This window comes from Trachinotus anak, unplaced genomic scaffold (assembly GCF_046630095.1).
Source record: "Trachinotus anak isolate AG129_WGS33_773 ecotype Australia unplaced genomic scaffold, CSIRO_AGI_Tana_v1 ptg000002l, whole genome shotgun sequence".
In the NCBI taxonomy this organism is placed as follows: domain Eukaryota; kingdom Metazoa; phylum Chordata; class Actinopteri; order Carangiformes; family Carangidae; genus Trachinotus; species Trachinotus anak.
Window position 1 is genome coordinate 16,563,354 of NW_027273853.1, and position 14,889 is coordinate 16,578,242.

Here is a 14,889-nt window from a genome sequence, read left to right on the forward strand (position 1 = left end):
ATTAATAACTCTGGCTGTTGCTGCCATCTGAGTATCATAATGATTCGCCTCTCCAATGGTTCATTTGGCTGCTATGGTCTGATAGTCTAATAAAGCCTGTCTGTTGTGATTAAGGGGCCCTTCATGCTGCTAAATCCAAAGCGAAATGAATTTAATTCAGCTCAACTGTACTGACCTGACCGCTCCTTTCTGTTCTCCATTACAACATGTTAGGATGAACAAGGATATAATACACACCCAGCACAAGTTAGTGAGAAGTGGCCATAACTCACATCCTAACAAGTCAGGTGGAAAACTTCTTATAAGCTCCTCACAAAGTGGACATTTTTCTCTGACTCATTACCACAGTGAACGGTGATTCATTATGCCCATCATCATATAAATTCCTCTAAATATTTTTATTATTACGAGAAAAGCCCCAGAACTCAACTTCTGACATTATATAAATAACTGATCATAATAAAATACATATGTGGATATGACAATGCCAAAACAAAACTACTGGACCATTAATATTTTTCATGATTTACGTGAAATAATTTATGTGAAAAACCTACACCATGTTTATACTATAAAATAACAAACATATCAATATAAGCATACATGTAAAACCTGCAGTAGGTAGGAGAAGAGGACCCAGGTTGGTCATTCCAGAAATTAATTAATTAATTAATTCAATCATTCATTCATTCATTCTCAAACAGTACAATTTCTTTTGTGCAACTCTGCAACATTATTCCAGAATTGCTGAGCTAAGAGGCGATACTCTGGTTATAATTAAAGTCAGCAGTCTCCTTGTGACACCGACGATTTCATAGTTATGGAGCAGTTCAGCACCACAGCAACAACTGTCAGATGAGAAAAGTTTTAAACCTTTACCACGATATTAAAGAACGGGCAGTCACGTAAACAGCATCATTTCAAGTTCAAACTGAACTGGACCATAAACTTTCAGGGACCAGGTGCTTCAGGCCTTCTTAAAGTACTATCTGATTAGACAGCTACTGTCCTCTACTGGCAGGAAGCATTCACTACAGTGATGAAATGATCCTTAATGCAAATTAAGCACTTAAACACCTCTGCTGCGATTTCTTCCAGTAAGACAGGAAGCTGCCTGCTGCTGCTGCTGCAATGAATATGATTAGCTCAGAGAGCAATTTAAGTTCATATTTAGATAATCCAGCAATTACATCGCACTCTTACATGAAGTGATGCCTTATCATTAAAGCACTTATTATATGAGATACAATGATGAGGTGAATTCAGGTGGAGTCCATTATCTCTTGATATTGAGGTGTGAATGTGTAAAAGGGGCTTTAAGTTAATATCCCTCCTTAAATGTCCCTCGTGTTGTGTACATTCAGTGTGTATAATACTGTGTACATGAGTTGGCTCCTATCCAAGATATTCCGTTCAGAAATGATGGCGAGCCTGTTTAGAAAGTCAGAGAAGCACAGAACATTGTTGGTAGACATCCACCAGTTTCAGTGCTGCAGCTTGAGCTGCTCCTGACGCCAGCTTTTGTAATCCTTCTCATTCAGATCTGAAGCCCACAGCGAAGCTATCAGATTAGTGCTGCTGGCTAATCTACACTATGTCAATGAATGAAAACCATCCGCTGCCTTCTGACACGCCTGACGAATAAGATATGATTCTGAGAAAGTGGGAGGAGGGATTCTTGTTTCAGCACGGACCTGTCACACTCAGCAAGTTAGCAACATACAGTGCATATCATTTTGAAAGCAGACCTCGTGTCTTTTATACTGTAAACTTGTCTGTCTTTATGTGTGTGCGCCAGTAGTCGTGATGTGCCAAATGTCCCGGCTGCTTCCATCTCTGGAGGTGAGAGATGGTTGTGTCCCTCAGCTACAGCAGCCTCACTGAACCCGCCGACTAAAAAGAGAATATGAGGCCTGTTGTAGCGCCTTTTGTGTGGAAAACACAAGTGAACTAATTCTGTGTCAACAGCTGTTGCAGTGATGAGGGGATCCTAAATTGCTTTGCAGAGATAGATCCACAAGCAGGTCATGAACACAGGCACAGACAGTCAAAACCTGCATGTTTCTTTTACAAGGCAGAAACCTCTATTAGTTACCTCAAAATAAGGATGCTCCACCAAGTGGCTGGAGGTGTAAATACAAATAAACATGAATACACATAAGACACACATAGTGTATTACCTTGTACAAAACACATTTCCAGGGTTAAATGTAAAATGTCAAAAGTGTGCCTTTCATTTGTTAGCTCAGCACTGATGACTTGAGTAGAAAAATTTTAAATATGAATGGTAGTTTCGAAAAAACATAAGAACCAAAGGAATTTAAAAGCATCTGATTTATGTAGAAAAATTAATTTCTTACTGATAACAATATTATAGTATATATATAATATAAATAATATTTCTTTTTGCTCCCACAATAAATATATGCATGCATACACTTGCATTCCATCTCTGTTCCTTTCTCAGCATCATACACATTTGCATACAAACACACTTTCTATCTCAACACTCACAAACGTCATGAATAATCATAAGAATATGTGTTTTATCTCAGCCAGATGAACAGTTTTTTGGCAACATCCTACTGTGAAACACGGCCTCTCTTCTCAAACACTACTTCACACGCTGCATCATACGGTCACCACATGGTTATCCACTGCTAGATGCTCTGTCTTGTTATCTGTAAAACTAGTCAGAAACCCGACTCATTTCCTCTGACTTATGAAGATGACAACTCTGTTGTTGAGGCCAAAATCTCCAGTTCAGTCAGCTCTTGATCACAAAAAGGACATTGAGATAATCAAACACCACCACGACTAAAATAACTGTTTGACATTTCTGACTGAGGCATAGTGATGTTTAAGTAATAATGCTTTGACCAAACCTCCTTTCAGTCATGTCTTGCAAACATTACTTCTAAGTACATTTCAGAAACACATGCAGCAGCACAGCCCCAGATTGTCCCATGCAGTGTGTCCATGGTGAGGAGAATTACATTGACCTAATTCACTTAACTGGACCAGTTAGATATTTGGTCATTGGCTGGCTGAGCTTGAGTTTGATCCTCTGAGCCGAGCTCCAGCAGCTTCCAGCCTCAATAAAATCATCCTCCGCCTCTGACAGAACTCATCTCTTGGTGAGTTATTAATACCAACAGAGCAGACAGGATGTTATGCACTGAATCTTCAAGCTTCTCATTAACAAAGCGACAAGAGAGCACAAGAAGGTCGCCTTCTCTGCCCCTGCTCCATCTGTCCCTCCATACTGTACCCACATTAGGAGGACTGACAGGACTTGGACCGCCAAGTCAGGAAAGCTGATAACTTCAAACAATTCTCAAAAGCCTAGATCCTGGGGACAGTAAAATGCAAATTGTACACAGTTACTTCATGGTTTAACACAGCTATGGTTTATTTCGTATGATGTTGGCAGTTTTGAATGGGTCTAATGTGAACAGCGATTATCCAGTCATAGCTCAGAAACCGAATAGATGACCCGTTGAGTTTTAGATTTCTCCACATGCCAAAGTGGTGTGCATTCAATACTCAGTAGTTTGGAGGGCATTGTCTTTTTTTAGCCCTTACAAAACCAATAACACCAGAGAAAAAGTGGAAGGAATTAATCAATCTAGCACGTCACTAGCATGTCCAGCTAGTTAGCTTATTTTAAAGCCAATGGGCCTGTTATTAGCTAACTGCATATGTTGTGGGGTTAAAGGTTACATTATAAAAGTGGAGCTAAGATGCTACTTTATCAGGCTTTAGAATAATGATAGTGGCTATGTCCTGCATTTATTTCATTTATTTTCTTTGCACTAGATAGCATTACATTTGCCAAACTCATCTATTATTCTTCATCCAATTTTTCTGTATTACTATTAATTCGTTATTCTCTATTATTGTATTATTACTGTTTAAAAATACAAACATTAAAGCATTAATCTGATTACTGCGTTGCTCGCCCAAGTATTCTTTTCATTTGTGTGTAATATTTTAATGACCTGCAGATTTTTTATAGTCTTTCAGGATTATATCACATACTCAGTGACCAAGTACATATTTAAAACTACTTTTTAATGCTTCCATCCTACTGAAAAATTAAAAAGTCAGCTGGAGACTGAGGTCTCACCCAACTTTTGGGCTTTTAGCATTAGCATCAGCTAACCATTGCTAGCCACTACTCAAAAATTCTGCTACCATCTCATTGTCATTTTATCTTGTTTTTTTATCTTGTTTTTGTTTATTTCTGTGTGAAACTGACCACTCATCGATTTAAAAAATTACTGAGTATTTTGAGTAAATCTGCCGCCATTATCACTGTAACCCGCATATGTGCTGTAGGAGAAAGGAAAACTTGACAGGTGTAGCAACGGTTATTCACAGAGCACATCATGATCAAATTGACAGAAAGTTAAGAGTTTAAGAGAGAATTTAATATTATAGATAAAGTGGTTATAGTCCACTGCTGAATTCCTATTTACAGTTTCATCAGTAATAGCGCGCTCCCTGGCCTGGCCTGCCCTATATAAGCTGTGGCCAAGAGCTGCTGCACAGTGAGATGGAGGCTGGTTGTGCTCTACTTAGATGTTAAAGGGCATGTTAACATTTTGATTTCGTGTTGTTTTTCCTCAGAAAGAACCACATATTGTTCTCATGAGCCCAAGTGGATGAAACGTCCTGGGGTGTTCCTCCACCACACTCCCCTCTGAGAGGTAAAAACACAATTTGGAAAGTAGAAAATTACATTTCAAACCAGCAATATCGGCAAGCAGTGACATGTTGACATGTTTGTAGCTTTAAGTCTGCAGTTCTTATCCAGAGCAAAGTACCTTCAGGTGAGGAAAATAGCAAGTCTGATATTCTGTTTTTTGTTTGTAAATCAGAGCAACATTTGTTGTGGATTGAGCCTTGGATGATGGCCCTGATATAATCTATATAAAAGAACAAGATTTATAAAAATAAAAAAATAATTTTTAAATAGCCACTAATGTAATTTATATTACTGTATTTGCTACATAGATATTTATGACAAAAGTGATCCAAATTAAAAGGAGAGCTGGGTTATTTAGAGGTGGATATATATTTTATTATTTTGTTAAATTTACTAACAACTGTGAATAAACAGGAAAACCTAACTGATAAGCAGAACTTAAATGGAATTGACCAAAAACAAAAATATTGATGAAAATTATGTCCAGTAAACTTAAATCTATAGTTATGTTGCTCAATTAGGGAAAGAGGAAAGACAAAGACGAGGCTATCACTATAACTACAACCCTACATAGTTTGTCCATTGTGTCATTATGGCAAGTTGGCACAGCAAGTACACATCATAATTATGGAAACACGCACTTTAGAAAATCTATTTATTTGGATTTTTAAAATGAAGAATCTGACAGAGATAATCTGAAAAAAAAATCACAAGGTTGCACTTTCTCAGTTTCTTAAAGTGTGTATGCTCACACCTTCATCATACTCTTCTCTTAATCTCAACCTCTCTTTCTCTTCACTTGCTCTCTCTCTCTCTCTCACACACACACACACAGACACACACACACACATTCACACACACACACGCACACACACGCATTCACATTCTCACCTCTCTCCTCTCCATACTGTTCTAACACCTCTCGGCTCACTTTTATAAATCCACCTCACTGAGCCGAGCAGCCGTTTGCACCTCACTCCTGCTTGGTGCTGATGAGGAGATGAACAATGATGTACAGAAGAACGCAGCAAATAACCTATTTACAGACCAGCATCTACGAGAACATCCACTGCTATATGTCTTTTTTTTTTATATAAATGCATTTGGAAGTATTCTTATCAGTCAAGTTCATAAACAATCCTTTTCTATAAAGTCTGCATCTGGGAGAAATTATTGATTACACTAATTGTGGCAGCAAGCATATATCAGAGCAGACATTTTGACTTGTCATAAAAGGCAAAGCACAGGTGTTACTAATAACATGAGGACAGCTCCGCTCCATTCAAGTCTTCCAATGAGCCACGACAGCGTGACAGGGAACCAGCATGCAAAATACCTGGACCCTTAAATGGAATTTTTATTTACACCTGTACTTTTCCTAGTGTGACATGTAAAAGTGTCTTCCCTAAAAAATGAAGTGCTAGCCCCAGAAAAAAAATTTAAGCCAACCAGCACTGTTACCAACGACTCACCAGGAACTCCACAAACACCAATATTTTTTTGTAAAACATGCAACTTTTTTTCCTCACCACTGTTCAAAGTATGTACAATACTACACTTCATGTAAACAAGGTGCAACATTATTCATGTAAACAAGGTGTAATATATTATATATTTTTTGATACCCACCCTCATCTACATCCTGCTTCTGCTGTAACTATGCTAATTTACCCCTGTGGGACCAATAAAGTTCACTCTTATCTTAGGTTACATAAATGAAGAAATCTTTTTATTTTGTTTTGATTCTCTGGTGTGTGGTGTTATGTTGTTAGACTGCCATTAGTCAAGATTAATTTATAGCACATTCATTTACATGATGGAGACATGAGACACTTGAAGCAGTTAGATACACACACACACACACACAAGCAGCAGGGGAATAAATAACAGCCCTCTAGAGATGCACACACAAACCACGTTTCTTTCTTTGCAATTCCACTATCACAACCAAAGTGGTTTCTTTGCAAAACAAAGCAGTTCCATGACTGATTGATTGATAAAGCCTAACTGATTTAATAGCTTGTTATATAGCACAAGATGTAGAGGGTGCACTTGATACACATTTCACACCTGCATGTTGTGATGTGCATGAAAATTCGCCAACACAGGACTTGTAAAGGACACGGTCTGTGTCCACGGCTCAGTCTATAAACTGGCGCAGAACTGGGTTGAGAATGAAGCACAAAACAGTTTAGAGCAAAAGGTGCATAACAATCCCATATTTACAAGGCCGTGTCCTGTCCTGTCTATTTGGATACGTGCACACATGCCTGTTTGCAGTGTGTTTCCTGAAAACACTGATCAGAGTAGATGTAACAGGTCAGGGCAGAGTCGGGCTGTGACCTCTCTCTCGAGGTTCGTCAGGCCTCGCTGTCACTGCTGTGCTCCCTCAGGGACAGAAGACAGGCTTCTACAATCTACCTGACCGAAAATAACTTGTTAAAATGTGTAAGTGTGTTAGTGTGTGCACGTTCGCATGGGCAGTCAGACATGATTGTGCGGAAAGACAGGACATCCATCTCCGATTTGGCTGCGTGTGGCCTCTGAGCCGAGCGACTGGACTGCTTCTAGATGATTCCTCAATGGGCCAGGAGTGTGTCAGCAGCTGTCTGCAAGCACACTACCGTAAATACATGCCACTCTCTGCTGAATGGAAGTCAAATAGTAATGTGACAGCTAAGAGAAGGGGGAGACCGAGGGGATGAGAACAAAAAATACCTAGTAAGGGGGACAACAAGCGATAGGCATGAACAGCAGTGTGCTCAAGGACGTTCAAAGACTACATTCAGCTGGAGAGCAGCGAGAGGTGGGTAGTTCAATAAACAGACAGACTCATGTTTAAATGGATAAGAGAGGGAGAGAGAAAATAGACCTCTCTGAGACACGTTCGCATTAGCATTAACCCCTCAGACATTGCAACACTGGACTCTTACTCTGTCAGCAGCTCCAACTCAATAATCAATCACATTGACGCAACCCATGGAAACACAGAGATTGAGGGCGAGCAGTCAGGGGAGGACGTGTGAAGTCAAATCCTCTGTGAGCAAAGTCGGCAATGTCCAAAAATAAAAACCGCCTTGATTTCTTGCTTTACTCATGTCCCAGAATCAAGCCACTGTAATGCTCATTTCATGGCTGAGAACACAGCCCTTTCAGCCACTTATTGGGACTTAAACTGCGCCTCAGAGGGTGCGATGATAACTATCTCCTCCGCTGTTCCCTCAATCCAATGTTCTACTCTCACATAGACCCCGTCCGCCTTTACACTGGCTGACAGAAGCAGGTCACTCAGTCAACAGTGTTGCCATAAATCCACTGCTGTGGTCACAAACATTTCAACAAGCCTCCAGCTTCAGAGGCCTACAATCATTATCCAACAACGCTGCTCCTGGCTGACAACAACAAAACACTCAGAGGCTTATCAGACCATGACTGCAAGGGACCTGCACAATTATTCTCCACTTCTGAACTCAGAAACATTTCATAAACAAAAGTGTGTGTGTGTGTGTGAGAAATTTGGAAGGCGTGAGTTAAAGCAAACCATGTTGATTACATAGTTGATCGATATGCAACAGTAACAGTGTGGACTCTGTCTGTCTGTCTGTCTGTCTGTCGCTCAGACTCTACAGCAGCAAAGAGAAAAACATTTGATCCACGGCGCAGGCCTGTTCAGTGAAACCAGCCCTGTGCTCGACCAAAATAAGGAGAGGACCGCAGGCTGTGGCATCATGCCTAAACGGACACACCCCCTCCAGGCTGTGGCATCGAACCAGCGACACTGAGATAAACAAACGGCGGCGGCTCTCGGCTGCGATACAACCATTATAGTCACCGATCACCGGGGACTGAACCCATCATCACAAACAGGCCTGAGCGTGGGTTTGTCCACATAAACACACGTCTTCTCCCTTCAGTGCAGACTGACAGATGACTGCACGAATGACATCTTAATCAAACCAGCCACACACACACACACACACACACACACACACACACACACACACACACACACACTCCTCCCCGCCTCTCAAGTCAACGCGGCGGTGCGCCCCCACCACCACCACCACCACCACCACCACCTCCACCCCTCCTCACCTTGCTTCACACATTTGAAGCGGACCGGGTCTTTGCAGTGTTTAATCACGGCCAGCACGTCCCGGGTGGTGAGCCCGGCCACTGGCATGTCGTTGACCTCCAGCAGCAGCTCATCCTGGGCCAGTTTTCCGCTCTGGATCAGTCCCTTCACCTGCTTCACTTCGCCGAAGTGGGGGAACTGGCCGTTCTCCGCGCCCCCCTTCAGCTCGAACCCCAGCTCCCCTTCCTTCCCCCGGGTTATCACCGCTTCGTGGACTTTGTTGGTCCAGTGGTTTTTCTTCTTGAGGCTCTTAGACATCGTTAGGGCGAGTTAATCTCCACGGGCTAGCCCATACAAAAGCCTCCTACCGTCTCATCCCTGCCTTTGTGCGACCGGCTGCAGCTTCACAGCGCCCCTGGCTCCATCATCACCGGTGCACGCCAGGCGCAGTGTCCGCTCGGCGAGCCACGCAGTCGGACAGAGGGCTGCAGTACAGCTCGGCGGCGGATGAAATAATTATTACTCTGTGTCAGACACACAGACGCGAGAGACAGATACTGGCGGATGACCCGGATGTGAAGCCTGAAGGAGGGGAGAGATGAATGGTTCTGGTTCGGCGTTAAAGGATGGAGAGGAGGGGAAATAACACGGGAGGCGCTTCACTCCCACTACACTGCCAGGGGCGCTTCCTCGGGCTCTCTGGTCACACACAGGCGATGACATGGGGGGCACATCAGTTTACTCTACATTACATATAAATCTTAACCTATATGATTTATGATTCGGGAATAAAATAGCTTTATGACTGACTTTTTCACCATGTGGCTGTTAGTTTGTGGTGATTAATGTACATTAATTGCAAGTTTGTTTGTTAATACTGCATGGACAATTTATGCACATTAATGATATAGAAGCCTTAAGGCAACATCTGCAGTAATACTACCTAGGTTTGAGGACCTATCTTGTAGCCCCCCCAAAATCAAAACAAAAAATGTATTATTTCAGTTTTTATTGTGCTTAAATGATATATTTTCCTATATACATATCTGCTTAAGACATACAGAATACATACACAATTCACAGAGTAATCCTGTTTTACCAATATTTTAAAAAATATCACTTTTTGCTTTATCAGCACATGGCAACTACAGTCTGGTTAAGGTTTGGGAAAGATCTTGATTATGTAAAATAAACTGTGGTTAAGACATTGTTAAACACTTGATTACAGTTGGAGACAGAGTATATCAATTCATTATCTCACTTCAACATGTCGACATTTAAGCAGTAAAAACTTAGGGCATGGACTGATTTCTTTTACTGCTGCACTACTGTTGCAGTGCGAAAGAAACAACATTAAACATCTGTACTTCTGCTCTGTAAAATTCACCCCCTTAAGTTGGTCACTGTTACATCATTGCTGTGATGCTATGATAAATTCAAGGCCAGCAGAGAATGACAAATCCTTTTGTTGCCATTATTTTTTCATGGCTGCATGGCTTTTCGAAGTGGGTGAAGTAAAGTTTCATTTAATATTTAACACAAAAGTCAAGAGCCGCTTCTCCAAATCTACTGAGGACGACAGTCCCTCGTACTGCCACTCTCAGCCTCTGTGTGCATGTGTGTATTTAAAGACATGCAATGTGCTTTTGTAATGTGAGTATCCTCCCTACAAAACAACATTACTGTAGAAAACCCCCTGTGCATTTGCAACCAGTAAATAATCCATGAAGAGCAGTGGATTCACTTTGATTGTCACTTTATTTACTTCACTGTGTTTGCATTTAGGTCATACTGTACATTCTGGTTACAGCAGATGCTTTTGACACTACTTCTACGCCGATGATGATGCAGACCAGATGATTATTAAAGACTAACCACCACAGTGGAGAAAGAGTAGGCTACTGGTATAATCTGGAAAACTGGCTGGATTAGGAGATTATATACTCAGGGGGGAAATGAATCCCCTGCTTTGCTATATCTGTGCCTCTGCTGGTGGGTGTCAGAACTGCAGCTTCAAGAGGCCTGTAGCCAGCATGGAAATACAGTTCATGGGTGAGGAGGCGCATAGTATAGAGGGTTCAGAGTCTGCATGTTTTCACACCAACGGCAGCTCATTTAAAGTTACTGGCGTACTAAATTGTGAAATCATCCGAAGATGCCTTCAAATAGAACAGCAACCTGGCACTGTGTGGCTTCTTTTTTTTTTTTTGTTACATAAGTAGTATTCTTTTGTGTACATGACAAATCATACACTAAGTATTTGTCTTGTGCTCATCTATCTATATCTGGATCAGAGTATTTCACTATTTTGGACCTTCCTTTGTGAATAGAAGTGTGATAGAAGAACAAAAAGAAAAGCCATCAGCTGTCGAAGCTTTGAGCTGGAGCGTCTAAATTTGGAGTCACTTCAAGCAACTCATTGCCACGTTAAAATATTCTCGTGACAGGACACGAAAGTGCAGCAGTAGCTCTCAGTAGTGTCTGGGTGGCCAATCACATGTGGACAGTGTTAGGAGGAAGTGAGCTTACATGAGCTCCTACCAGCATTGTAATGAAGTCCTTTGGTCTGCGTGTCATTGTGCTGCATGACGGCTTGGAAGAAAAAGAGCTTCATAAACAAGACGTGCTTCATCTTTGTTGTTCTTTCTGTGAAAGCTGGAAGTTTGAGCAGCTGCTCCAGTTCCAACAAATCTTTCACTTTCTGTCAGAATATTAATCATCTAAATACAACGGTTGTAGTTGTTGTGATTGTGCCACTGGAAACATCCATAGGGGCTTCCTCAGACTGTCTGCAAATATATTCGTGTGTTTGAGTACAATGGGTGGGGGGCATTATTTTATATAATCATTAAAGACAGAGAGTAATAAGCATCCTAAAGCTGACTGCCAACAACAGAAGGCAAAAATACAATAGCATGAGGCAGTCTGCGCACTCAGAGGGGGAATTTCAGTAGAACTTATATGGATTTAGCTCACCGCCTCCCTCATTCACTCTCTCATTTCTGTATTCGCTGTTAGGGAAGAAATACACACTAAGTTGTTTTTATTGCGAGGCAAAGCCAGGGGGGAGTGAGGTCACCTTCACACAGACACTCTCTACAGGATGAATAGGCTCCTCCTGTCTTTATCGTCTTTATTTTATCCACGGATGCGCCAGTGCTCAAAAAGAGAAAACAGACTGCAGACAAATATTAACTATCATCTAATGTCTTAGGAGACAGTAACAATATTGGGGAGGCGTTTTAAACTTTAAAATTATAGAAACAACACAGTGGCATCAGTGAGAAACCCAGGGGTGTGCTGGACTGGAGAAGTGGTTAAAAATCAGTTTCAACATGCACCCACACACACACACACACACACACACACACACACACTCAAATGCAACACGCACACAGAATAAGTTAATTAGACCAAATGGCTTAAGGGAATTGGCAACTAAATCAAGTTGGCTTTTTCTCCAAGCTCACAATGAGATTTAATTATGCAGTGAAGTTTATGATGGCAAAGTACACCTGTAGAAGGTCCAAACCAAACCATACAGACATCCTCACTAGAGCCTGAGTTGCCAGCTGATATGAGCTTATCATAGATATGTCGGTATGGATAGTGGGATGACCCTACCATCCAAATGTTGCAGCAGAAATTGAGACTCATCAGACCAGGCAACGTTTTTCCAATCCTCTACTGTCCAATTTTGGTGAACCCATGTGAACTGTAGCCTCAGTTTCCTCGTCTTAGCTGACAGGAGTGGTACCCGGTGTGCTCTTCTGCCGCTGTAGCTCATCTGCTTCAGATTCGACGTGTTGTGTTCAGAGATGCTCTTCTGTATACCTTGGTTATAACAAGTGGTTATTTGAGTTATTGTTGCCTTCCTATCAGCTCAAAGCAGTCTGGCCATTCTCCTCTGACCTCTGGCATCAACAAGGCATTTTCTCCCAGAGAACTGCCGCTCACTGGATAGTTTCGCTTTTTCGGACCATTCTCTGTAAACCCTAGAGATGGTTGTGCGGGAAAATCCCAGTAGATCAGCAGTTTCTGAAATACTCAGACCAACCAATCTGGCACCAACAACCAAGCCTCGTTCAAAGTCACTTAAATCACCTTTCTTCCCCTTTCTGATGCTCGGTTTAAACTTCAGCAGGTCATTCTGTCCATGTTTACATGCCTAAATGCATTGAGTTGCTGCCATGTGATTGGCTGATTAAATATTTCCGTGAATGAGCAGTTGAACAGGTGTACCTAATAAAGTGGCTGGTGAGTGTATATCAGCACATAGAATAACAAAAATCTGCGGTACAGAAATGCTGATGTATCTGAGGAAATGCAGACAGAGTTTTACAATTTTCAACCATAATATGTGCGCTACATGGATTTCTATAAAAAGCAAATTTGAAACTGCAACATTTTATATTCAGGTGGCTATACAGGAATTGATATTTCTAAAATAACAGTGTATCAAATGACAATGCAAAAATAATGTGACATTGCTAGGAGAATTATCACCTGTATCAGCAGCTCCTCTCAGCTTTTCAGAGATTTATACTAAGTTTTAGCTCATTTTTGAACACCACAGTTTTACTGTTCTGCTTCCCTTTCACTGCTCGGCTGTCGTTGTTTTCATTGGCAAAGCTCTTAAAGCCAACCGTACACTACCTGCTCAGCACCAGCAGACAGACACGGTCAGAGAATAGCTGGTGAACACAGTGAAGCATTTAGCAAATAAAGAGCCACTGATGTCCCTCAGGAGTTGGTAGAGAGCAAAAACAGAGAGTGAACACTGGTCTTACAGTCGTCAGGGGGCCAGAAACACCAAAATAATCCAAAATAATATTGCTGTTGTTCCAAAATAGCTCAATATGTAAATAGGAAAGTATTTGCTAAAAAATTCACCATATTAACTTACCGCTCTATACACTACACTATGTGCACTCTCATAAGTACGACAAATATGAAGCTATAGCCATTAGCCAGTTAGCTTATTTTAGCAAAAGTAATTGGGGACCACCACCGACAGTGGCATCAATCTTCTTATCCGACTATAAGCAAGAATGCTTTCTTGCTAATATTATATTTAGCATATTTCCCAAAATATTGAACTATTATCAAAAGCATATTTATTATATCTAAAGAGTGTACTGGCTAACATATAAGACTTTTAAAACTCCCAAACATAAGTAATGACCTCAAAAATAATCCTGGGTAATAATCCTACATGGAGACTTTATTATCAGATTAAAAACTTACACATAACAAATTCTATCTCTTCCAGTCGTCTCAGATGTCAACTCTTTTAAGTGGTGTACAACTTGACTAAAGATCAAAAAAATAAGCTGGTTATTACACATAGTTTTCAAAGAGTTTCTTCAGATGTGATATGTGGTTTGGATTGGATTCCTTTTGCTTTGACTCTGGTCAGCTGCAGTCTGCAGTGATGTGCTATTTGATCACCTTCATTAGCATCATGATCCTCTTCTCTATCAGTCTTTCCTGAACTACATACCTTCATTTTGAAGAAGTTTCATATCCACGCTGTTTGATCTCCCCTGGAGGGCTTTGGGGATTAGCTAAATGAGTCTGCAGTTAGCTTTTAAAATCACACAATGACTCCCAAAAATAGTGTCCTCTCAGCTAATGCCTAATCATTGTGCTTGAGCAGTGATGGCTTAGCTAAGTCTGCAAGACAGGAGTCAGCCTTGGCACTGCTGTGACCCATTTGTAGGATGTTCATTGCCATCATTTTGGTGTTTATCAAATCCATAAAAATGGGGGGGGAAAAGACTGGAATATGACAGTTGTTCTGATAATCCTATCGCTATCTCTCAACTAATTAATTTAACGGTTGATCTGCTCATGAATACTGGAAAGGACTCTGGGCCACAGTGCTTGCTTTAAATCACCACAGCTTGGTAGAAAATAACTTTCTCAGTCTAGTTCAGGATTAATTAGCCCTAATCTTGGGGCGTTTCCAATGGAGATTTTATATAAAAGGCCAATACATCTTTGTCAGGAAAAAATCTATGTTAATTATATTAAAACTGGCGATTAGATTTTTCTCAGTTGTCTCCTTTACGACCATCAAGCAGCCATCAGTCTTGGTCAT

General features: G+C 41.0%; 1 protein-coding gene across 6 annotated transcripts in view; it reads right to left on the reverse strand.

Annotated features, from left to right (window-relative positions):
- The window catches only part of magi2b (membrane associated guanylate kinase, WW and PDZ domain containing 2b), a 75,921-nt gene extending 66,473 nt beyond the window's left edge, over window positions 1–9,448 (reverse strand). For all 6 annotated transcript variants that reach the window (XM_071501995.1, XM_071501987.1, XM_071502036.1 and 3 more), the window contains exon 1: window positions 8,807–9,448. In XM_071501995.1, coding sequence (XP_071358096.1) covers window positions 8,807–9,104 — 298 coding nt within the window. In that variant the 5' untranslated portion in view covers window positions 9,105–9,448. The remainder of the gene's footprint in view (window positions 1–8,806) is intronic.
- Window positions 9,449–14,889: the final 5,441 nt, after the last annotated feature.